The 24,000-nt window shown below is 45.6% G+C and overlaps 1 protein-coding gene across 1 annotated transcript in view; it reads left to right on the forward strand.

Annotated features, from left to right (window-relative positions):
- Nucleotides 1–2,244: 2,244 nt before the first annotated feature.
- LOC130383940 (death-associated protein kinase 1-like) overlaps nt 2,245–24,000 on the forward strand; it is a 52,992-nt gene continuing 31,236 nt past the window's right edge. The window contains exons 1-4 of the mRNA XM_056591874.1: nt 2,245–2,404; nt 3,119–3,294; nt 18,009–18,230; nt 22,043–22,181. Of these exons, the coding sequence (XP_056447849.1) occupies nt 3,233–3,294; nt 18,009–18,230; nt 22,043–22,181 (423 nt within the window). The 5' untranslated portion in view covers nt 2,245–2,404; nt 3,119–3,232. The remainder of the gene's footprint in view (nt 2,405–3,118; nt 3,295–18,008; nt 18,231–22,042; nt 22,182–24,000) is intronic.

The following is a 24,000-nucleotide window of genomic DNA, read 5'->3' on the forward strand; positions in this document are numbered from 1 at the left end:
TGTCCCAGCAGAGGGCGCTGTTGTAACAGGCTCCATAATTCGTAGTCATGATGTGATACAATTGCTTACAATGTGTGTTAACTATGGTTCTACCAGGCAGGGCCGTCGGACTGCGCGATAAGGTACACAGTTGTGGGGCGGCCCAAGGCACGGGAATAAATAAATAAAATAAAAAATGCTGCTACGGCCCTGCCACCAGGCATAGGCCTACCTATTGCTAAATTAATGTTATCAGAAGAACACCTGGGCTACATATAAAATAAATTATTGTATCCAACCATCTAACCAAAATGAAACTGGATACAGAATGACTGTTTACTGAATGTCGACATTGAATCACGTTTGACGTGCGCTACATGTCCATAACTCACCCGCACAGTTGAAATTAAACACCAACATTCTCCCCGTTTCCCTGCGGTAACACAGGTCAGAAAAAAATCAGTCGACACCCTTCAGGAAAAAAAAAATACCAATGAAACCACTCGAGCATCTTGTGGTAGAAGCAGGGTAGAATTTGCTTCAGGTGGTTGGACCTATGCTCCGACCACGCGTCAGAGCACACGCAGCTGGCTGGCCGTTTCACAGAGGCAGAGATCCTCTTTTGACCGCAACGGCTATGGCTGCAGAGAAACCGCTGGCGACAATATCCATTTTCAGTGTGTGTCGGTTTACCCATGTGGTGAGATGTCACTGAAAAAGTAGACTCGGTGTTATGAGAAGCCCATTATTTTCCTTGTTTACCAGCCCACTTCTATAGGTGAAGGAGAAGAATATCCATATATTGTGCTTGGATGGTGCAATGCTAAATTACCCCACAGAGAGGCGCTAAAGTTATTCTGTTAAACAGTACAATGAGTAAAGTTGCGAGTTCTTCATCAATAATGTGTTTGATCATAAAAAGGTGTGAATCGCTGTTTTATATGTGTAATTTATCTACAAGGGTAAAAAACAGATAAAAATGTATCTGTCATGACCATATTAGCTGAGGTCACCTGAAGTGCAATAATAAGACTCCAGTTCAGCAGATTATGAAAAGAGGCAGGCCTATACATATCATTTAGAACAAAGTCTATCAACACCACACATTCTAAACATCTTTGATATTTTTATTAACAGCCCAGCCCTCACAGAAGGTTGGGTTGTAAATGCTTTGCTCAAGCTGGGCAGCTCATCGTAGTTGTTGAAGGATACAACAGAGGAAGGACAGACTGCATTATTTTTTGGCCTCCTACTCAAATTCTACCTGGTGCGGGGAGGAAATTACCTCACGATCTAGATGCCCGGCATTCCTTTGTAGCTCTACTCTGCATGCTGGTCATAGTTGGAGACAGAAGAGGCGGGAGGAATCTGAACTCAAGCACCCCTTCAGGTGCATCAGTCACCCGGCATCAGAGCACGTAAACACACAAACCCACACACAGAAACAGACACCGAGCACACGCAAACACACGCACACAGACACACACACACACACACACACACGCACGCACGCACGCACGCACGCACGCACACGCACACACACACACTGACTTTCTCTCTCTCTACTTCTCTCACAATGTTGTTTCAACATATCCCTTAAGACCCTGTTTTTTTATGGCAGTGCTGTAGGCCTACACATTAGGGATATAACTTAATAGTGTAAGGAATCGACGTCTTATATATATATATATATATATATATATATATATATAAATATATATATATATAATAGGAAAAAAGAACTCGAGAGGGCCTTTTGCCAGTTTTTCTTTGATACCGTTCTTGACCAGCAGATGGAGCCACAGTTCTTTATATTTGTAACTGTCAAAGTCAACTCAATACTGCTCAAAGCTAGGGTACCGACTACTAGTAAATCAGTAATAAATATGAAACTCAAAGTTAAGCTCCACTCCTCCATTAATGTATGTTTTCATTAGTTAATTTGTTACACAGAGTCAGTCCGTTAACCTGACACAAAAAGGCGCACTGACTATAACGCAGGTATAGGCTATCACTCCACTTGCTGTCAAACCAGTTATACAGTTAAAGATGCCAGATGCTACACGCTACAGTACTATTATTCATACAATTATGGTGTGCACTTCCTTACACTATTCAAGTTATATCCCTAATTAACGGATGGGATGAAACACCTTAGCCCTACTACTACAGACGTTGAAAGGGAGTGAAAAAAAATAAAAGGGAAAGCTATAGTGCCCCCTATGGCGAAACGAGTGGGCAGCCCTCCTTCTTCCAGCCCTCAGATACTACAACGCAACACTCACGCATCAACACACTACATTGTTTCAATACTGACGTTCACAGCAGCGTTTGGACGTGATTCTAAACAATTCCACGCTCCTCTAACCCCACGGAATCACAGGCAACGTCGGGGCAGGACCAGGGCGAGACGGCTGGAAGCGATGTAAGAACAATTGATATACCATTCAGACGCTGATTGTTCAACGTGTTTAACCTAATTACGTTTTTTTGGAGACCGGTGTTACTACTACAGGAAGGCGCGTTGAGGGGCGAAACAGATCTTTAATAGCCATACATGAGAGCGAGATCATTGGGATGAGGGGAAATAGGTAATGGGCATCGGGTTCTTCAGGGAAGAGACGTCTTATGACAGTATCGTTACAATGCAGTGGTTAAAACACCTGCTCGCTTCGTTGTAGATCGCATAGACTGGGGTCCAGGACCGAACCCATGGCGAGGAGGCTGTTTCCTTCCCTGGATGTAAGGGCAGTGTAGTGGTGGTAGTGGAGGTGGTGGTGGTGCCAGTACAGGCTACTCCTGTGTCTCCCTGGCTACGACACGCTTTACTTGCAGGTTTTATTAGCCTTCATAGATAGGGGGGAAACCGCCAGGTTATAGCGAGCGATTGTTTTCTATAAAGTCAGTGGACGCTGTCGTAGTTTATATTCAACATGGTTGGTTTTAGCCTGTCCATTATTTGAGTCGTGACGTAGCCCGGGTGAAGGGACAGGTCGACTCGGCAGGGTGGTTGTGTTTTCCTTTGGGTGGGAAGTCAATCCGAGCAGCCGTCTCTTGCCGTGACAACTTGATGACTTTACCGAGGCTCATGCTTTTGTCGGATGTTTCTTTGTTTTGTTTACCTATTTGGATCCGGAAGGCTTGAACATGGGGGCTCGCCGAGGTCGCTCCATAGGCTGACCGGGATGGTGCTGTGAAGAGGGACGAAGGTGCTGTTTGCGAATTGTCTGGAGCAGGAAGAGCCGCCAACAACATGACCGTTTTCAGCCAGGAGAATGTCGAGGAACTGTATGAAATTGGAGATGAGCTTGGAAGGTAAGTTCCCTGCAACGACTTAAATGCCACAGTACTCTAGTAAAAGCTATAATGAAACACATTGTGTGTGAAATACTGATCTGCCACCTCCTTAAAATATTCAATAATGTGGATCAATAGTGGGGGACAAATGCAGCTTTCTCCTTGCCAGTTAGTAGTAGCAAGAAGTCTCTTATGTAGTATTTAAAAGGCATTTAAAAATGTGGAGGGAGTAGGTATTGAAACACATGCAATCGTCTTCACATACAATTCATGTATGCTCCCTGTTATTTTCAAACAAGCAACTATGCATATTCATACTCTTCGTTTGTGTGTGTTTAATTTCTGTTTACATCAAACCTAAGTATGAGCCATTAGTGTGCATAAGATGGTGCTGATTGCTGCAGCCCACAGGGGAAATGACAGGTTTGATTAGCAGGTTTGTCTGAGCTTCTGTTCTGTATAAACATATATGGGTTGCGGCAGACAATATATTATCACAGTATTGAGTGTATTGGAAGACAACTTTGATATAAAAGTACTCTTTAATATGTATGGCGTATTGCATCATTAGCCCATTTATTTTCGTGTTTATCAAATACACCAAGAAGGGACGTTTCTGTAAAGCATGGATTGGATACCTTCCCCTTTTGCAGAGGAATGTTTTGGAGCATTCATATGTTGTCAATAACTAGTGTCTAGAGTCAAAGCTTTGGTAAATAATGCCGGTTAAACCTCGAAAATCTGATTCCATTCAAGGATCTATTTTGAATGTTTTGAATTGGTGAGCCAGTAGTGGAATGCCAAATAGATAATACAGCATAATTTAAGATGAAACACTGATTCAGTGATTCATGTCTGTATTATTAATGCTGTGTGAGAAGCATTTGAGAGCGACAGGGGCATCAGAAACATGGGGATACAAAATGGCATTCCTGTTGTCATCAAAAGAGAGACACTATAAATCCATGTTGTTTGTAACCACCAATTATTTTCTATTCTCCAGAGGGTGTCATACATTTCCACTTCCATTTACTCTGGTGTGAAGTCCTCTGTGTTGTCGTGGAGAACCAGACTTGCCAGTGTCTTAATTCAGCTACTTGGTAAACAGAGACAACAGTGAGCTTTTGTATTCAATTACAGTCTGGAAGATGAGAAAAAAACTACACTAATATGATCATCCATGTAATTGGATGATCATCCAAATTGGTTTTGTACAATGTCTAAAACCAAACAATGCAATTTGATAACAATATTATTGATGTTCAAACACGTGGACACATACACAATCTAGAGTTCTGTCATGAGGAAACTTGCGGCAGAGTTCAAAGTATATGTGCAAATAATATCAAACGCTCTTTCAGCTCATTCACAATCTAGAGAGAAGAATTCTCTCTGTCATGGTGTGCGTTTGGTACCTGGCCATACAAATCAGCCAAGTGACATGGCATTGGATAACACTGGGCCTCTCTCTTCATTGGCTGTGACGAAGTGTGTGTTGGCTCTTCATCCGCCTGTATTGCCTGTCTCTCTGGTTAGGATATGTACAGTTGGGAGATGGAACCATGCCCTATATGGTTTTGTCATTTGTGGCCTTGCCTGCGATGTGGGTGAAGCTTCTCATTGACTGCCCTGTAGCTTTAAGACAGAACGGCCCAACCTTTCGATGGACAATTCAAATGTAACGCATTTTAAACCACCAATATCAAGGTCATTTTATATTTCAATGCAGTTTGATTGCATTACATTTTTTGTATTATGTAGAGCTCAAAACATTGCAATCAACTTTTTGTTTCAAATACATATCCTTCAAATCCTGCAATAAATCCTTTCTGAAAGGTTTCTTAAGACAAAGCAGCCAGATCTGGAATAATACAAGGCAACGTAGCATGCCATTATGCAGCAGAATGATCCAGGCCTACAGTGGTTCTCTCGGGCCCTATTCGGCTCTTCTTCGTTATATTATCTGTTCAGATGTATTGAAGGACGTACAGTGTTCTCCGTGCCTCCGCTGTGTGTGTGAGCTCTTCTCTTGCAAAAGGACCAATTTGCTCTTGCAGTCTGTTGTGTTTTTTTTTCACCCAAAAAAAGAAAAAACCTGGCTCTGCTGGCCTCTCCTTCAGATCTTCCCTGGTAATAAGCAGCTAGCCAAGCAATGACTGCGTCTGCGCTCAGTTGATCTCTGTAATTGCCTCACAGATTGCCTGAACGTTCCCACTTCATGCGTGCGGATCAGCGGGGAATTGCTGAGGGCCTTGTCATCCCTCGTAGCCTAACAGCACTGCTCTTGGTTAACTCGTCAAAGCGATGTGGAAATGCATGGATGCCGTATTGACACATAGGCTGGGCTTGTATATAATGCAACCCAGGAGACGCCCTGGGACTCTGTGGTGATGTGTCGCTTGGGGGGATGGGTGCTAGAGGGAGGAGGACACCCCCTCCCCGGTTCCCTGGGGTGGGGTGGGGTTCTCCCAGACGGTCAGCTGCATTCTTACTGTCATGCGATCCAGCCTCATCCAGGTCTGCCTGGACTTGTTTTGAGGACCCGTGTGACATGTCCCGACACAGTGTTGTGCTCAGAGGACTCTAGGATTACCAGAGGTTACCGCCGGGGGGTTGTGTCGGCGGAGGTCTACGTTTTCAAATCGTTGGCCCCTTCAAACGGAGTAGCGTGTTGGCATGCGCTGAAAGGGCAGCTGAAGAATGACACCCCGGTCTCGTCTGCGCTGCGTCCTTTCTCCATCGGGTCCAAGGGAAACCGTAGCACCGGGCTAGGGTTGCGTCTCTCTCTCCTCGTCATTAGACTGCATTAATCTGACCCTGGATGGCAGCGTGCCAACGGTTGTCCCCTTTGTGTCTGTGCTCGGTGTCTGGGCGTGTGTGTTCCATTACTAGCGTGGGGTGGGGGTGGGGGTGGGGGGGGTGGTGGGGGAGAAAAAACGGGTTGTTGGAATGAAACGCTGCAGCGCAAATTGCGCAAACATTTATTACGCTGAGATGCCAGAATGCAATGAAATAACTCAATGTTCCCGGCACAAAAGCCAAACCAAACCCTAAAAACCTGCAGCATACAAGAAATACAATGGGGGGGTGTTACATTTATAAGAAATATTACTTATAAATGGAGATTTAGATCAAATCAAATGAGGCAGATGTCTGCGATCATGCTGCAGGGTAACCACACCGGTGGGTGTGGGCCAACGACTCCTCAGCTGCCTGGTGCGCGTGCACAGTGTACCGTCAGCTGAACACATCATTCAGACCATCTCCTCGCTGCTGACCTATTTCCCTGGCCCCCCGTCCTGGTTTGCAGTTTGGAGTGGTGTGGGGGGGGGGGGGGTGATTGGCCCTCTGCCCCGGCCCCTCAGACTATGTGCCGGTTTGAACCAAAGTGCCTTGGATTCAAAGTAACCGTGTGCAATATCCAAACAGTGTGACCCGCGGTTGACTGTTTTCTTTGGTTCTTTCATTCCTGAGATCCCTGTCGTGTCCCCTGCTTTATTGTGTATGGCTGACGTAAGTCTTCTGATAGCCCGAGTCAGAGTCCTCCAATTGCTGACGGTTTGCTAGTTAGTTTTCAAATCGGACTCATTTGGGACGTCCTCAACGAGCATAATGAGTTATTTTCAATTAATCTTTACTGTCAACGAGGGATAATTGGAAGCCTGCCGTGTGTGTGTGTGTGTGTGTGTGTGTGTGTGTGTGTGTGTGTGTGTGTGTGTGTGTGTGTGTGTGTGTGTGTGTGTGTGTGTGTGTGTGTGTGTGTGTGTGTGTGTGTGTGTGTGTGTGTTTGTCCGTGTGTGTGTGTGTGTGCGTCGGACCATATCCAGACATCAACTCTATAGAGAGATAGGGAACTGAGTAGCCTACATCAAAGGACAAAATTATTAGGGCTATGAAAGTCATCTTTCTGAACGTCAGAATGATCAACTTATTCCGAGGGGAAACAGGTGTCAAAGGCGCTTGACCCAGTGGCCTAATATTTGTATTGGATTTGAGAGAACAGTCGTTACAATACCATTATATAGTACTTGTGGTGAGCAGCCTCAGGATAGTATATGATGGTGTCAAATAAAAAAACAAGAACCTACCTTTTACTGCTAAAACGAATGAATAGTTTCTAGTGTCTAACAACCTAGGTAGCTATCACAGAGTCCAAAATAAATTGAAAGGGAAAACTGAGATAGCTCTACTTCCTGTTAGACTTTATCATAGGTGTTAGTGCAATTGGTTGCTCGTTGCCATGAATACGATAGCCTTTCTTTCTTTTGAAAATGGTCAGTCGTGTGAACGGTACATTTCTTTAGATTATTTGGCTTCAAGTTAATCATTAAGCAGTGCTATTATGCCCCGTGTTTATGTTTGGCTACAGGTATTAAAACCTTTCAATGGCTTTTGTCGGTTCAGTTTGAGTAGTGTCATTCAAGCTTTGCTTGGTCGAAATAATGCATGGAGTAAAAGCTATGGAGAAGCTGCTCAAACAGGAAAAAAACCTTTAAAACGTGTCTGTGAGCCTTGAGTAGGCAGATCCGGAGGTCACGGCGTCTTTGTAAGAAGCCACAGAACCTGTCTGTGTTCCTCCTCTCTGGCTTCTGCTGCCTCATGACAGAGTGGAGTGCTCTCCAAACCGGCTGAATGTCAGTTTCGCTAGACGTATAGGGGCGACGCTGTGAGGACAGCAGAAAATTACCCTGGGTGATGACAGACATCCCCCCCCAACCCCCAACCCCCACCCTCCACCCTTCACCCCCAAGTGTACCACCAATTAGTGGTCTCTGATGAATAATCTCAGTCTGAATATTGTGGATTAGCCCTGCTGTTGTCCGCAATTAGCAAAGCTTCCACTTTGAAAATCGCCAGTTTTTTTTAATGTGTTCTGTTCGTTATTCTTAATGAACATGCATTGATGCTATCTTCGGGTATTGATACCTTTGCTACTTAATAATGCCCTTGCTTTGAGAGGTCTTTTGGTATAGCACAGGCTATACCACACATCTTTCAGAATTGACTTTAGTATTAATGCATAGGAATGCTGCTGCTTTTAAATGGCTAGACTGGGCCCAGCTGATCATTTCAAAATAAGACTTGTTTGAAGGTTCTCGATATTTTAAAAAAGTCCTTCTTCAAAGATATTAGTGGGGATAATATACATTGTCCCTCCTCACCCCCCCCCCCCTCCTCTCCAAACACTTTTTTTTCTTCCCCAGGTTTACACAGGCCTCGGATGACATGTCATACCTTTTACTTCTTTACAAGGTGGCCAATTATTGACTTTGGACCTTTAATCTATTTGTGTGTGTGTGTGTGTGTGTGTGTGTGTGTGTGTGTGTGTGTGTGTGTGTGTGTGTGTGTGTGTGTGTGTGTGTGTGTGTGTGTGTGTGTGTGTGTGTGTGTGTGTGTGACATTCCACTGGTATCTTCCTTAGTCTCACTCCACAATATCTCACACACATATTTTTGGTTTTCTCAGCTTCAAAACCATGTTCAGTGAGGGTTAACATTTACATTCAGCAGACACTTTCATCCAAAGTGACTTACAAAAAACTACATTCGTCCGAAGGGTTAGGTTCAGTTCAAATGACATTGTCATAGAAGTGTGAAATGCACTGTCCATTGTTGCTTGCATAAACCCTTGTACAATTGATGCGTTGAACACACCCTGGTCATTTCAAAACACTTAGCTACAGTGTTGATTGAAAAATATTGTTTGTGTTGAGAACACTGACATCGGCCCCCAGTGAATTTCCATGCACATCATGCTGTAATGGCTGAACGGATTTTTAATGATTCACTTAATTTTGACGCGTGAACATGCACTACTACTGGTGTGATGATGACCATTGCATATGCAAAAGACCTGCCCCCTATGGCCGTGCCGTTTCGGTTTCTGACCGAGAAACCACATTTTGCTTGAGAGGATTTCACTTGGTTTCTGTGGCATACTTGTTTGGTTCAGTCTTTTGAAAGGCTCTCCTCCTTTCACCTCTCTAAAGAGCAACTGTGTCTTTGGTGACAACACTTTTTACTGTCGATCGTGCAAATAATTTAAAGGTCAAATTAAATTGACGTGTGTCCATGGGCTGAATATCTCCACAGATGCAGGCACAACCTAGCCGTGGTAATTGCTTGGTGTTAAAGAAAAGCAAGGCTGTACATGGAATAACCAGGGTATAGGCTAATATTGAACCCAGTAAATGTAAGCGTCAGCTCAACACAACTATAAAAGGATACTCTGGGTATTGGTGCAATAAACTGTTGAAAGTCTGTTGGGGCCTTGACATGGAAAGATGAAACATGAAGGATAAACACAAACAAAACGTGCATCTTCTCCAGAACACACACACACACACACACACACACACACACACACACACACACACACACACACACACACACACACACACACACACACACACACACACACACACACACACACACACACACAGAGAAACACACACACAGAGAAACACACACACACACACACACACAGAGAAACATACACACACCCTTCCAGACAGACACCCAATATCATCAACAACACTCCTCCTTCCTCTCCAAGCCGCCGTCTATCTCCGCCGAAGCTCTGAAGCCGAGTTGCCTTGGTTACCCATCCTGTGGTACACAATAGCAGGGCGGTTGCGTAATCATTATTATTTTTTTTTTCTTCCCTTCACGCGTTTTGTAGTCCGCACACTAGTGGTGAGTAGGAGGGGAGCTCTCCCAACGAGCCGTCCTCCCACTCCCACTGCCTCCATGGCGATGAATAGCTCGCTGGCGCCCGCCAGGGAACGCTTCCCTCTGAATCGGCGCGCCTCCCCGTCAGGGTATCAAGTGTCTTCGCGCTGGCGTGAAGGCCCTCCGCTGAATAGGCGGGTCTCTCTGGTGACATCCGCCCCCCCACCCCCCCCCCCCGTCCCCCCCGTCCCCCCGTCGGACTCGCGGCGTTGGACGCTGGTGGCTCTTTGCTGGGCTGCCCGCGTACGGCAGCCAATGGGAAGCTGGCGTGGCTTCAGGTGCATCCGCTGGCCTCGCTCTCTGGCATTGGTCGAGAGTGACCCGGGTTTTGTTTTTCGCAGAGAACCCACCCGGGATGTCTTGTTCCTCTCCTAGGTTTCTGTTGGACACAGACTTGATTTGAAAGTCATGCCGTGGTGCCTGGATTAAAAATTGTGTTATTCCTTTTTGTATTTTTTATTGTGTGACTAACACTGTGCACAACTTCCCATTCTCACACGCAGTAAACTGGCAGTTAGATAAACAATGGCAGTTCCTGAAAGAACTGCCGGTGCCCAGAATTTTTTTTCACAACACAGCGCTAGCAATCTTTTGATACACATTTAACCCATGGTACGTTAGCCAAACCAACAGAAAAGTGACATGATTGGTGCTGTAGGTTTCACCTACTGCATCCTTTCTCTTTGGCTGTCTCTTAAGTTCTTGTGTCTGCCGCTTGGCTCCTTTTGCGTACCGTCGCACCGTTGCCGTCGTCAGAAGAGGCCCAGCCTCGCATCAGCCACTATGACTGTGGAGAAACATATGAAGGAAGACTCGAACCTTGAAGCTGAATCAAAGTAACTTGGCCGTGAGTTAAACTGTGGGAGAGACGCACGAGCAGACGGCTCGGCATCAGCTACTAAGCAACGCGGGGACACGCTGCAGGCCTCGCGCCTCCTTACATGCTGTCACTGCGCTTGTTGTTGTGACGTAACAGTGTTTTGGGTTTGCCCAATGTTGCCCATTGCCGTGTCAGATTTACCCTATTTCACCACGGTTAATTTGCACATGTAAGGCGTGCGCATCACCTTCAAAATGTGCACAGAGGAACAAGGGGACGGATGATGATGATGATGATGATGATGATGAAGCACACTATGATGAATGTATGTCGTTTATCAAGCGACCAAGAGCGGGCTGTCCATGCGCCTACTACATGGGTTGTTCCAGGGTTTAGGCTGAATTCAAACGTCTCCATTTCACACGTGAAAGGTGGGGAGACTGAGGTTCTGCCCGTACACCTCAATGGAGTATAATTTCATGAAGCACAATTTGTCCCATTAGCGTTAATCTCGATAACAGCCAATACCAGCGCCTGCGTCCGTAAACCTGCAATTAGTCTTTCTAAAAGAGAAGCACAATGAGACAGAGTCTAGTGTAAACAGTGGGGACCCTGAACAAAGCTGGGTCTACCCTCATCTGGTCCGCGTGCCCCCGCATGGCATCCAAACATCACAATACCGGTTGTAAATTGGTGGGTGTCATAATTATAGGATAGGTTGATTTGTAAGTAACACAGAAGTTGAACCCTTCGGTTATAGGTAAATGAAAAAAAAACAAAGGAGGTTTGAAGTAATCAACCCATGGATGATGATGTGACGTAGTCGTTCGGCTCAGACGTGCTGATCCTAGATCGGGGAGGTCATTTCACTTTTCGCTTTCCCATTGCCGTCATCCCTGGTGTCAGCTGGAGCCTGAGTTGAGGTCCCCTCTTAAGGAGTGAGAGCAGCAGGTTTTTCAGGCAGGGTGTGTGTGTGTGTGTGTGTGTGTGTGTGTGTGTGTGTGTGTGTGTGTGTGTGTGTGTGTGTGTGTGTGTGTGTGTGTGTGTGTGTGTGTGTGTGTGTGTGTGTGTGTGTGTGTGTGTGTGTGTGTGTGTGTGCTCATTATCACCTTGTTATCATGCCGTGATTTATTCCCCAGCGAATCTATTCTAAATCTTCACACGGAATTTTCTCAGGAATCATGTGAATAATGAGAACGTGTCACATTTGTCAATGCATCGTGTTAAAGCATACATATGGTGCGTAAGCACGCGTTTCGTCAAGACCCGGCGCCTGACACCGGTTAGATATAAAGGCATAGCTAACATGCCTAATAATAAACTGGGCTAACCTGCCCATGTGCAACGGCGTATCATGTTTCTCCGGTGCTTTCAGGGGAAACCATAACATTGAGACTGAGCGCTGGGAGGACAGGAAGCTGCTCCGACACAGATTGATCTCAAGCACAGTGCAGAGTGCTCGCTTCTCTCTCTGTATTGTGACTGATGCGGCCTGTCAGTCATCTCTCCCGCTTGGTGTGTTCACCAGGACCTTCCCTGAACCATTTCTCACGTCCACTGTTCCGCTCCGTTGGAGTCCATTTCCTTGCCTTTTTTTAGAGAGGGGGTAAAACCACTAGACTCCCTCCCTCCCCTGCTGCCAAGAGCTGCAACAAGTACTTTCTCATCTGCAGGGCACTGCTGAGGTATCCTGGCTGGGTAGGGTGGTTTTGACGGACCCCCCCCAGAGCTGGTGTGTGTAAGTTGAATGGAGGCGAGAAGTGGTGTGTGCAAACTGTTTTGCACACACTCCCGAGCATCGGTTGGTCATTTAAGGGCTTAGCATGAAGGTCGTTTTTCATTTTTGAACCTGAATCAAACTCGCTGTCTACATCCCGTGTACATGATGTGCGTAATCTGCGATTGGCTCTGCCTACCTGGGAACCTTCTGGAAACTGGAATACCTCCTTCCTGTTTAGGAAACCGTCATAATGAAAGTGGAATACCCTTACACTCTCTGAACATACTGTTAAAGGCTCTCTGTCTTTTTGAAACGCGAGTCCAGTTGGCCAATAAGGGTGTGTGTGTGTGTGTGTGTGTGTGTGTGTGTGTGTGTGTGTGTGTGTGTGTGCGTGTGTGCGTGTGCGTGTGCGTGTGCGTGTGCGTGCGTGCGTCCAGATATAAAATCCTTGAAGCAAGCAGTATTTTGTAATGCAGGGCCTTGTTTACCAACTCCGTTCACACCTTAGGATTCCCACCAGCACCACGAGGGCTCAAGCTCCTCCCCTTCCCCCCCAGGAACTCCTCCCACTGAGGCGGTGAAAGTAGAGATATGGAGAAATACACAGACACACTGTGCAAGGATGTATACATAGGGACATACAGGTAGAGATGTGCATTGAGCTATGGAGTTAGTATGGATAGACCCACTGAAAAATACAAAGAGAAACGTATAGAGAAATAATGGACATTGTGACTACCATGATAATGTTTGTAGTCCGTGTGCACTCCACAGTCCAGACCATATTAAAAACGTATTTAACCATGGTGGGTCATGGAAATATGTAGTATTCATGGTATACTATGGTGATTAGGCATGTTGCTGTAAAAGCAGAGCTCAAAAAAAAAATTGTTATGTTATTTTTGAATTATTGATCCCTTGGCACGAGGCTATGGTCAAGGGAGTGCTGTTCGCTAAAGTGCTTTCACAGGATATCATGCATTGCATGCAAAAGAACACGAAAGTGTCCCGCTGTACCTCCCGTTCATCTGTTTGCCTGGCCTCTTATCTCATCCTCCCCCATGCCTCTCTCCCCCCCCTCCCACCCAGACAGAAACCCTGGTCTTCTATGGCAACAAGTAGGCCAAAACGTTGGAAGTTTCCTTTCCTTAAAGCTCAACAAAGGGGAACCAGAAACTCGATCTTGCGGACTCTGTAGAGTCGTTCACCTCACGTGGCTGGGGGAGGGTGGGGTGGGTTGGGGGAGTGGGGGTGTGGGGGAGTGGGGGAGTGTGTGTGTGTGTGTGTGTGTGTGTGTGTGTGTGTGTGTGTGTGTGTGTGTGTGTGTGTGTGTGTGTGTGTGTGTGTGTGTGTGTGTGTGTGTGTGTGTGTGTGTGTGTGTGGGGGAGGGAAGAATCCTGTGAGAAACAGCCTTCCTTCCCTCCGGTTTGTCCGATTTACAGGCCGTGGGGCTTTTTGCACTCGCTCATTAACCGCGGCCCATCTTGTGCTTACTCAGCAGCATTTGATCACGTCAGTGGTCCTCCCTCTCGGGGTCCCTGGAGCATTGTGGGGGGGGGGGAGGAGGGGAGGAGGAAGGGATAACCTTCTGTTATTACCAATGTAAACACCTCGAGCGCCGCTGCTCCGGTGGGATCACAAACTGCTATTGTTTTAGTTTTCTTCCAACCGGATCTCTTCCGCTACGTCGCGGAAGCGTTGGTTCGGTGTTTATAAAGCCGCCGTGGTTTGATACACGCGTTACTACCCCACACCTCTCCTTGTTTTGCAGGATGCTCTGCAGCCGGTGGGGAGGTTGGCTGGGTGCCCCTTCTCCCACAAAGTGTAGATAATGGGGAGGCTCTGCGTAATAATAGCCGGGCCAGGCTGCGGCTTTCTCCTCCCAGGGCCTTGCTATTAACCTGCGGCGCGAAAGGTTACCGTTAAAGATAAATCCTGCAGGCTGCCATCCCCATGCGGTCGTCGGGTCCGTGCACTTAGGAAAGGCCTCATCGCAATTAGGGACGGGGAGACGAACATCGCATAACTCATGACATCGCACGATCTCCGATAACGGCCTCGAAACCCAGGGGTTGGATGTTGCTGGGAAGTAAAAGCAATTTTTAATTTTTTTTTAACACCAATGGCTTACAACCTGCAGATTGTAAGGGGTTTCTCAGGGTACGAATGGTGTGTGTTTATTTCCGGGTTTGTTGTCTCGCTCCCTGTCAGTGACGTCCGCGGTTATTCTCTAAAAGAAAGGGACAGTGTGTCTTTTGTTCACTCCTCGAGGCTTGACCTCAACGGCATATTGAGATGTCTGTGAGGGAACCTTTCGGCCACCCCACCCTGATTTCATCGGACCGCCCACAGTTTTTACTGAGAGCTTTGCCCTTAGTTCAACTCCCAGCTGTTGTTATTGTCTCTCAATATATGCAATATGCATATTCAAGTAAAATGTAGCCCCTCCTTACTAGGGTTGGGTCAGAATATTACATTTTTCGATTATTCGTTCCCGAGGGTCAAACTCGATTTTTAACATTTGGACCATTAACATTTTTTCCCATTCGTATATTACGTTTTTCACAAGCCATAACTTCCCTGGTAACACCTGAGGGTTTGAATAATACTTGGAACAATCATTACCTTCCCGTAAGGTTCTTATGCAACGGAAACGTTGTTCACTCCTCCAGTATTTAGGACGGACCTTAGCTACGACTTGGCAATGGAAGGTATTCTAGTCGCTCAGCTAACGTTATGCTTTGTACATATTTATAAATCGAAATTCGTCCCAGCCTTTATACAACAGATACTCTAGGGTCTATAGCATATAACCGCGTTGTCTGATTACAGTTTAATTCATTTTTCACAACAGACAATTTGACTGGAACTACAGTTGTTTTTTTTGCTTTTAAGGTATTAAGTGATTTCTTGCCGATGATCAATGGCTGCCTTTGTGAATGTCGGCACACATCGAATAACTGATTATTCGTTCATACTACCCACTGATTATTCAGCCATGAACATTTTGAGTTATTCACATCCCTACTCCTTACAATGAAGCAATCGTCCATGGAAACTTGAATCTGTTATTGTTGTCTTTGGTGGCCCCAGTCTGAATGGGTTCTGAAACATAATTAGGTTAAATTGACCAGGCCTTCATGGTAAGATTTCAAAGGCAATGTTGTCAATTATAAATCTTAGTTTTCTTTATGACATATCTACAACACCATCAGGGAAGTATCATCAATTCATTCTGCTTCTTTCTGTTTGTCTGTCATGCATACTGATCCTGCTGACACACACACACACACACACACACACACACACACACACACACACACACACACACACACACACACGCACACGCACACTGTATGCATGCATGCATGCTTGCTTGTCGGTACATGTTAGTTATGTAAACACACACAGGCATGCTTCCATGCACAGCTATATTACGTTACATGTACTCCATTGTACTGGCTCTAGTCTGCGGCCTGTTGGCAATAGCTGTCGCTCGTTTTTTTCTTTTATTTTTTTTCCTACTTCTCAAAGCACTGGATCATATGGTAATGTCTGGTCCTTGCTGTCTTAACAAAGTCCGGACAGGGCCCGGGAAGCAACAATAGGGGCCAAGATGGGCTGAATAAGAGGGGGGTGGCTGGAAGTGAGATTAGCATGAGAAAAAAGGTCTGTCTCACTCCCCGAGTCTCTTCTTAACGCGTTGTCCGCTTCCTGTGTTGTCCGCCTCGGAGGAAGGACAAGTCACTTCCTATCAAAGACATATTTTGTTTCCCCATCTGTTCATGAGAACTCTTTCAACAATATTCAACTGTAAAATGATGACATGCATGGGAAATATGCTTTTAAAAATTGCTGATATTATTTAAATAAGGGGTCTAGAATTGGTTTTAATGTTTTGATACCCAGTTGGGTAAATCTAATTCGATAGCCATTGGTAGTATACCTTTAAATATAAATAAATAGAATATACTGAATTGGATAACTATGCTGTCTATTTGATAGAGAGTAACTAGAGCAGAATGAAGGTTGTAGGTTACCGTTGGGAGTGCGGTGAGTGCGCTCAAGCCAGTCTTCCCCGCTTATTGCCAAAGCAGAAGAAGCTATCTCACGAGAGAGGGCTCCTTATCTCCCCCTGAAAGCTCTTTAACCTTCCGGATCAGTCTATATACTCCAGTCTAGATGACTCTTTCAAAACCCAGAGCGCTGAGTAACTGTATGAATCAGAGAAACGAGTGGGGGGAGAGGGAGAGAGGGAGAGAGAGAGAGAGAGGAGAGAGAGAGAGAGAGAGAGAGAGAGAGAGAGAGAGAGAGAGAGAGGAGAGAGAGAGAGAGAGAGAGAGAGAGAGAGAGAGAGAGAGAGAGAGAGAGAGAGAGAGAGAGAGAGAGAGAGAGAGAGAGAGAGAGAGAGAGAGAGAGAGAGAGAGAGAGAGATCTCTCTCTCTCTCTCTCTCTCTCTCTCTCTCTCTCTCTCTCTCCTCTCTCTCTCCTCTCTCTCTCTCTCTCTCTCTCCTCTCAGGCCCTTCTACCTCGCTCACATTTTCCAATTTACCTCCCTCTTGTTCTCGTTCTCTCTCTCTCATTGTCGTTTGTCCTGCTCTTCTCTTTTCAAACACCACCCCCAGCGCTGTGCCGCTCCGGCCCGTGGGTGTACAGGGCTCTAAGAGCCTTCTGATTGCAAAGGGCCATGAGGGGGCTCCAGCCGCGGAGGCGTTCATAGCCCTGGGCCCTCAGCCTCCAGAGTGGCCTTGTTCCCAGGGTGGCGGCGGCGGAGGCGGTGGCGTTGGCATGTTGTCATGGTGCAGCCAGAGAGCACTTGAGTGGTTTCTGAGCGTGCTCAGGATGCAGCTCTGGCCAACAACCAAACAATGGCGCTCCTCAAAGACAGGATGGGGGGGGGTGCGCGGTGTCAGCCCGTCAGATAGCGGTGTTGTTTACCGACCGTACTTGGGCTTCCTGTAGTTATCGTAGCCGCTATAGCTAGCAGGCTACCATCATCATACAGCAGGATGACTCGGGGAGAAATCAGAGCGTCACGAGCATTGAAACTCTCATCTTTTATACCCTAATAACTCCTTTATGTCTGTTCTCTTGGATAGTTGCCTAGTTTCGATAATGGAACTGTTGACTGGCCGCTGAGCTCAGTGACATGTTATCCTTTGATCTATGATACAGTAATAAATTGCGTGTAAAAAATAGCCCTATGAGTCGATTACCTTTTAATCTCGTCAGGGATGAATTAGTTGGTTCGGGGACGTATCATTCAACTGGTCATTGTGGAGGTTTTAGACACGTTATGAAGCGCACACAGCGAGATTATGAACTCAATCGTCCAAAAGATCTAAAAGACCAAAAAATACATGAATGATTTATAATTTAAGTAACTATCTTTACTTTACAGTGTGAAGGTCTTCTTCTTAACTCATTACGGTGTACGTTTCTTCATGCCCCCCGTCCCCAGCGGTCAGTTCGCCGTGGTCAGAAGATGCCGGAACCGAAGCACGGGCGGGGAGTACGCCGCCAAGTTCATCAAGAAGCGCCGGAGCCGGTCGAGCCGACGCGGGGTCACGCGCGAGGACATCGAACGCGAGGTCAACATCCTGAAGGAGCTGCAGCACCCCAACATCATCACGCTGCACCACGTGTACGAGAACAAGGCCGAGGTCATCCTCATCCTGGAGCTGTGAGTGCTGACGGAGCTCTTCCCTCTCTTCACTCTCATCTCGTCAGGTCCTGTCGGTTTGCGTAGCCTTTGTCCACAGTCTCAGTTAGGGCTTTGCGATTCATCTCATTTTTGATGGCATTTTAGATTTTGGGTAAAAACGATCTCCATTATTTTCGTTATGTCTCCGTTAACATTCTCTATTGGGGGAAATTTCTCAGTTACAGAGTGTTTTTTTTTGGAGAGAAATGCTGCATAAATGCATCATGTTTTCAAACTCAAAAATAATTGTTTGAACAATCGTGATTATGATTTTTTTCCATAATCGAGCAACCATAGTCTCAGTGTTTCACAGGTTTTATGGAAAAAACTCTGGCACATAAGCCCGAAGCACAAGGCCGTGTCAGGACGGACCCAAAATAATGTTTTTGTGGGGGTTGCGTCTAGAATTGACTTGATTCCAAAAACGCTGCCTGCTACATTTGTGACCCGTGCACTTTGCAATGTTAAAACAGTGGTGCGCTAGGCATGCCGAGCGAAATGCCAGCCTGTTTGCGTTGTGCTTAAGTCTTGTCGACCAACTTCTGGTGAGGCAGGTGCGTTGTAAACGCAGAATTCCAATATTTTGACATGATTTCGACTTCTACTTTCAGTGAAACGGTTGTATGGGTTAGGTACATGCATCCAACATTTGACCTCAACGATGGACAGTAAAATGTACAACCAACAACAATGTGAAGGCAACCAAATGAAAGCGAGCTAAAAACCAATACCAATTAGAACTGGCCCTAAGGTGGAGAAGCAAAGGATGCAATCTCTGAAGACAATGTGAGTGAAAATCAGTCGCTCAAAAGGCGTAATCTGGTACTCTACACAAGTCATTACGAGATCGGAATCAAATAGAAGTTTTCATGAAACACGTGCGCTCACACACGTGCACGCAAGCATGCACAGGCACACGTATGCACATGCCCACACATGCCCTGATGCTGAAACAAGAACAGACACTCATCCACCAGCCACTCGCAACCAAGTAACTGGGGGAGCTGCAGAGTGGTCAGACCGGTATTTCGAGGTAACTGGAATCGCTCAGGAAACATGATCATTTACACACACATTCCCATTCTGTGGTTTCAACCCAAATCCTTTTGATCCAAAGAGACTTGGCAATTGCCGTCATGACAGAATGCGATTGCACACTTTGTTCAGTCGACCTCGTGAGAAAAACGAAACCGGACAATCAGAACGTGCCAATGCGTCAGAGAAAAAAAAGAGGATATTAGAAATTATGATATTTTTAAGGGATACAAATATAAAGTGCGGAATCTCATCTCATCCCATTTTCGACCGCTTATCCGGGGTCGGGTCGCGGGGGGAGCAGCTCAAGCAGGGGGCCCCAGACTTCCCTTTCCCGGGCCACATCGACCAGCTCTGACGGGGGGATCCCGAGGCGTTCCCAGGCCAGTGTTGAGATATAATCTCTCCACCTAGTCCTGGGTCTTCCCCGAGGTCTCCTCCCCACTGGACGTGCCTGAAACACCTCCCAAGGAAGGCGCCCAGTGGGCATCCTTACCAGATGCCCGAATGCCAAGTGCGGAATAGTGGCGTGGAAAAGAAGAAATTATCTAGGATAAAAATATATATTCGTACAATATGTTTTGATGGCATTCTTATCAGCTAAAAAAATATTATGGTCTTGCAGCTTTTTTTCAAGTGCATGTTGCTGTTGTGTTTCTAGGGGGGTGATTATGCTTTAAGAGTAGGTCATGTTGGAAACCTTTTGTGTGGGTACATTCCTGCCACTGCAGTGAAACCTATTACCATCGCAAACAATGAGTCTGACACACATCTTCAGAAGATCAGAGCTGCAGTACAGTATTCCAACCCTACTGATAAAACATTATTCTGTTTCCCGCAAAGGAAGCGCAATATATAATTTTATGATCGACATTTTTATTGCTGCTTTAGTTTTTATGACCCATATATAAAAGTATTAGTAATGTAGTTATCTCTGATCCAGGAATCCCACGATTTTACAAGTAACTTCTGATCCAGCAGTCCGACTGTGTTTATAGCAGAACTTCTGGGGGGAGATGGCACAGAGCCTCGACCTGGAAACTAACATCTTCATGGGCCGGAGTTACGCCTTCTTTTTTTCTGTTTCATAATGGACATATTCTACTGAAGAAAAGTCATTCACACGAGTGGGTGGAGCATTCAGAAGGGGTTATTAGTATATATATAGAGTGTATTTCTAGAGGCCGGTCTACGTGGTGTTGGTTTGAAACCTTTTAGACATTTATTTGACAGTTTACCACTGCTGCAGTTTGTGTTCACCGATCACTACAGATCCAAGCCGCCAGGATGGTGATTGGTCGAAACAAATACGTAGCAAAGAGAGTGTGACGCCCAACATCAGCCAAATTAGCTATGAATCTAAAGACGGATTTGTGAGACTAGTATCGAGGTAATGTGGCTCTCAGACCATAAAGTTGCCTCTGTGTGTTCCATTCCAGAAACACGTAGAAGTGCTATTTAATATTCAGCGGCCGTATCCAGACGGGAACCATGGCTCCCACGGGCCTTTTAAACACATATGTTTACATCCCGAAGCATCGGAACAGACGAAATCAACACTCTAATAATAGATTAGGACTGGGATGTTCCAGCTGTTCTTTCCATTAGTTTGTGTGAATGTGCGTGTTATGCTAACTCTGCACGTGGCGGCAATCAAGGGTGTGTGTGTGTGTGTGTTTGTGTGTGTGTGTGTGTGTGTGTGTGTGTGTGTGTGTGTGTGTGTGTGTGTGTATAACAGTTGGAGGAGAGAGTGTTAAAATGGTCGGGTGATTGAGCAGTTGATGACACAATAGACGTGGTCATAATTTCACCCATCTGTTTTCAGCCTCCTCTTCTCTCTCTCTTTCTCTTCCCTTCTCTCTCTCTCTCTCTCTCTCTCTCTCTCTCTCTCTCTCTCTCTCTCTCTCTCTCTCTCTCTCTCTCTCTCTCTCTCTCTCTCTCTCTCTCTCTCTCTCTCTCTCTCTCTCTCTCTCTCTCTCTCTCTCTCTCTCTCTCTCTCTCTCTCTCTCTCTCTCTCTCTCTCTCTCTCTCTCTCTCTCTCTCTCCCTTCTGTCTCATCTCTCTTTCATCTCTCTGATTTCGTTGGCCTTTCTTCCCCTCTGCATCCTCGCACTTCCATGCTGTGTACATAATGAATCTTTAGATCCCTCTCGATGGGTTTTGACCGTCTACTGTCGACACGGGGAGAGGAAGAGCCGCCCAACCGTTGGATTGCGTGAGCTGTGAGGGGAAGATGACCTGTGTGTGCAAATCGTGACATTTGTTTAATTACCGAGCGGTTCCACGCAGCGAGGCGTGGAGGAGACATGTGAGGGTGTCGTACGACAAGAAAACAACCTTTTGCTTTGGTACATGGGTGTTGAAACAATGCGTCCTACTGGACATTTATTTGGAAATGGAACATTCAAAGGCATGCACTATGAGACGGCAGACCCGTAGGCATAAATCATACCGCGTTAAGGTTTTTACGTTGACATCATTGTGTAATCCAGGGGAGGGAAGGGAACTGAGACGAATATTTATTTGTTTATGAGGTTTTAAAGACCGCGTTCTGTACGGCTAAGGTCTTTCATCACCATCAACACACGGCCATCTCCAATGTGTGTTACAACAGACTTGTTCTGTTGGTTACAAATGTGGATCACGTATTCGTAGCATGCATACATTTGAATAGGATGACCTTGATGAAATTGGTGAATAATCCAGTATTCTCAATGTCTAATCCCCATTCTTCTCCGGGTTTGTCTCTGGATCAGGGTGGCTGGCGGGGAGCTCTTTGACTTCCTGGCGGAGAAGGAGTCCCTGTCAGAGGAGGAGGCCACCCAGTTCCTCAAGCAGATCCTCGACGGAGTCTTCTACCTGCACACCAAGCAGATCGCCCACTTCGACCTCAAGGTACCGGAGCAGAGTCTCACAGCAAATCCTGATTGTCACCAGTGTGTTTGACAAACCCTAACCGATACGGTACAAGATCAAGGAAGATAGGCAAAAGTTAATGTAACTAAATACCTCTGACATCATAACACAACAATTGATGAGACAAGGGATAATAGTCAGAAAGGGAACTTACTTTGAAGCCTATTTAGGCCCAATCCCATTTCTACCCCTTACCCCTTCCCCCTTACCCCTACCCCTTGTTCCGAAGGGGTACGGAGAAGGGGTAAGGGGTAGAAATGGGATTGGGCCTTAGACCGTCCGGCTCTGCCGATCAGTCTGGCCTTAACTAAAGTCATAAAAATGCTAGGACCAATCAACACTCAGGGAAGCATTGTATTATTACCAGTCAGTGCTCGGGTGGCGGGTGCCCAGACAAACAGTTTTTGTCTGGCATAGACTGAATTACAATGTTAAAAGATAACAAAAATATAATAATAAATAATGTTTTTTCCCCAGATTAGATTGTTTTCGATCTACTTCCAACCGTGAAGGGAGCAAAAATCAGATTGGCTAGAGATTATAGGACAATGTCAGCCAGGGGAAATCAATTTCTTCCCGGCAAAGGAGAGTCAGATATTCATTGCAAAACGCAAACATGAATATCAGCAAATGGTCTCACCAAATAACCTCCAGAAAACCTCCAGTTCTGCTGTTTAAATTCTAGTCATCCATGCGTTCATGCAGAGATCTCAGTTCCGTTTTTATGTTCCTGTTTTTTCTGTTTTGTTTTCCTTGGATATGAAACCAAACAACACTGACGTCTACATATAACGTGAGAACGAAGGATTCCCCCCCAAATCCTGGAAAACGTGTTGCTTCTTGCTAATATGACCTAAACAGAAAGGTTTTCTGTGAATTCTTTCTCGGTATTTGATGCCTCAGTCAGAATTAATATTATTGAAATGAATCGTGGGAGTCTCTTGTGTTCAATGTTTTTTATTTTCTGTGTTTGTTTTACAATCAAATTTATCTTGGAATAATTATGATGAATTCTTCACTTTGAGGTAGAGAGACCTGGCAATATATATATATATTTTTGTAGATTTGAATCTATTAAAGGTCCTTTCATTATGCTATAATCTATTTGAATTACCTTTCAGCTTGGTTCTTTTAAGTTTGTATAATAAATGCTTGTTGGTGCTTTGGATAGATGTGTAAAACGATGAGAGGAGAATGTCTTTGCTGGAGTAATGGTCCACCTAGAATCCACTAGCCGGTGGGTCTCACGGGAACCAAACACTGTAGCTGGAACCATGCTGGCCCGAGGCTAAACTCTGCCATGTTCACTTAACAATAAGTTGGTTTAACAAGTCCCTTTGTGTTGCTACAACCTGCACTCCTAACAGAGCAACCTATTTTTTGGGTTGGTTTTGTTATTTGGAGATATAAACACAATATAATCTGACTTACTTAAAGTTGTAGGTAAGATTTGATAGTTGTGAAGAGACATATCAACATTTAAAAGAATAGCATCTCTGATTGACAGGCAAAATTGATTCCCTAAATCAATCATGGATGGGATGCCCTGATTGGTCAGAAATGTGCCTGAAGCGGTCTGAATTCTAAATCGGCTAATACAGAGGCAGGTGCAATTAACTGAGAAAAGACATTCTCCCAGCGCATTTCACTTCCAAATAGCAGACGGTTACGATGCCATTTCTAACAATTGACACTCAAATAGCAGCTCGTAAATCAACCCTAACCCTACAGCACATTCAAATGAACATCCGCTACTGGGAACTCGCTCTGTAGCCGTGTGCCTATTTGCTTCGCGGCA

The sequence above is a fragment of the Gadus chalcogrammus genome, chromosome 6 (assembly GCF_026213295.1).
Source record: "Gadus chalcogrammus isolate NIFS_2021 chromosome 6, NIFS_Gcha_1.0, whole genome shotgun sequence".
Lineage (NCBI taxonomy): Eukaryota > Metazoa > Chordata > Actinopteri > Gadiformes > Gadidae > Gadus > Gadus chalcogrammus.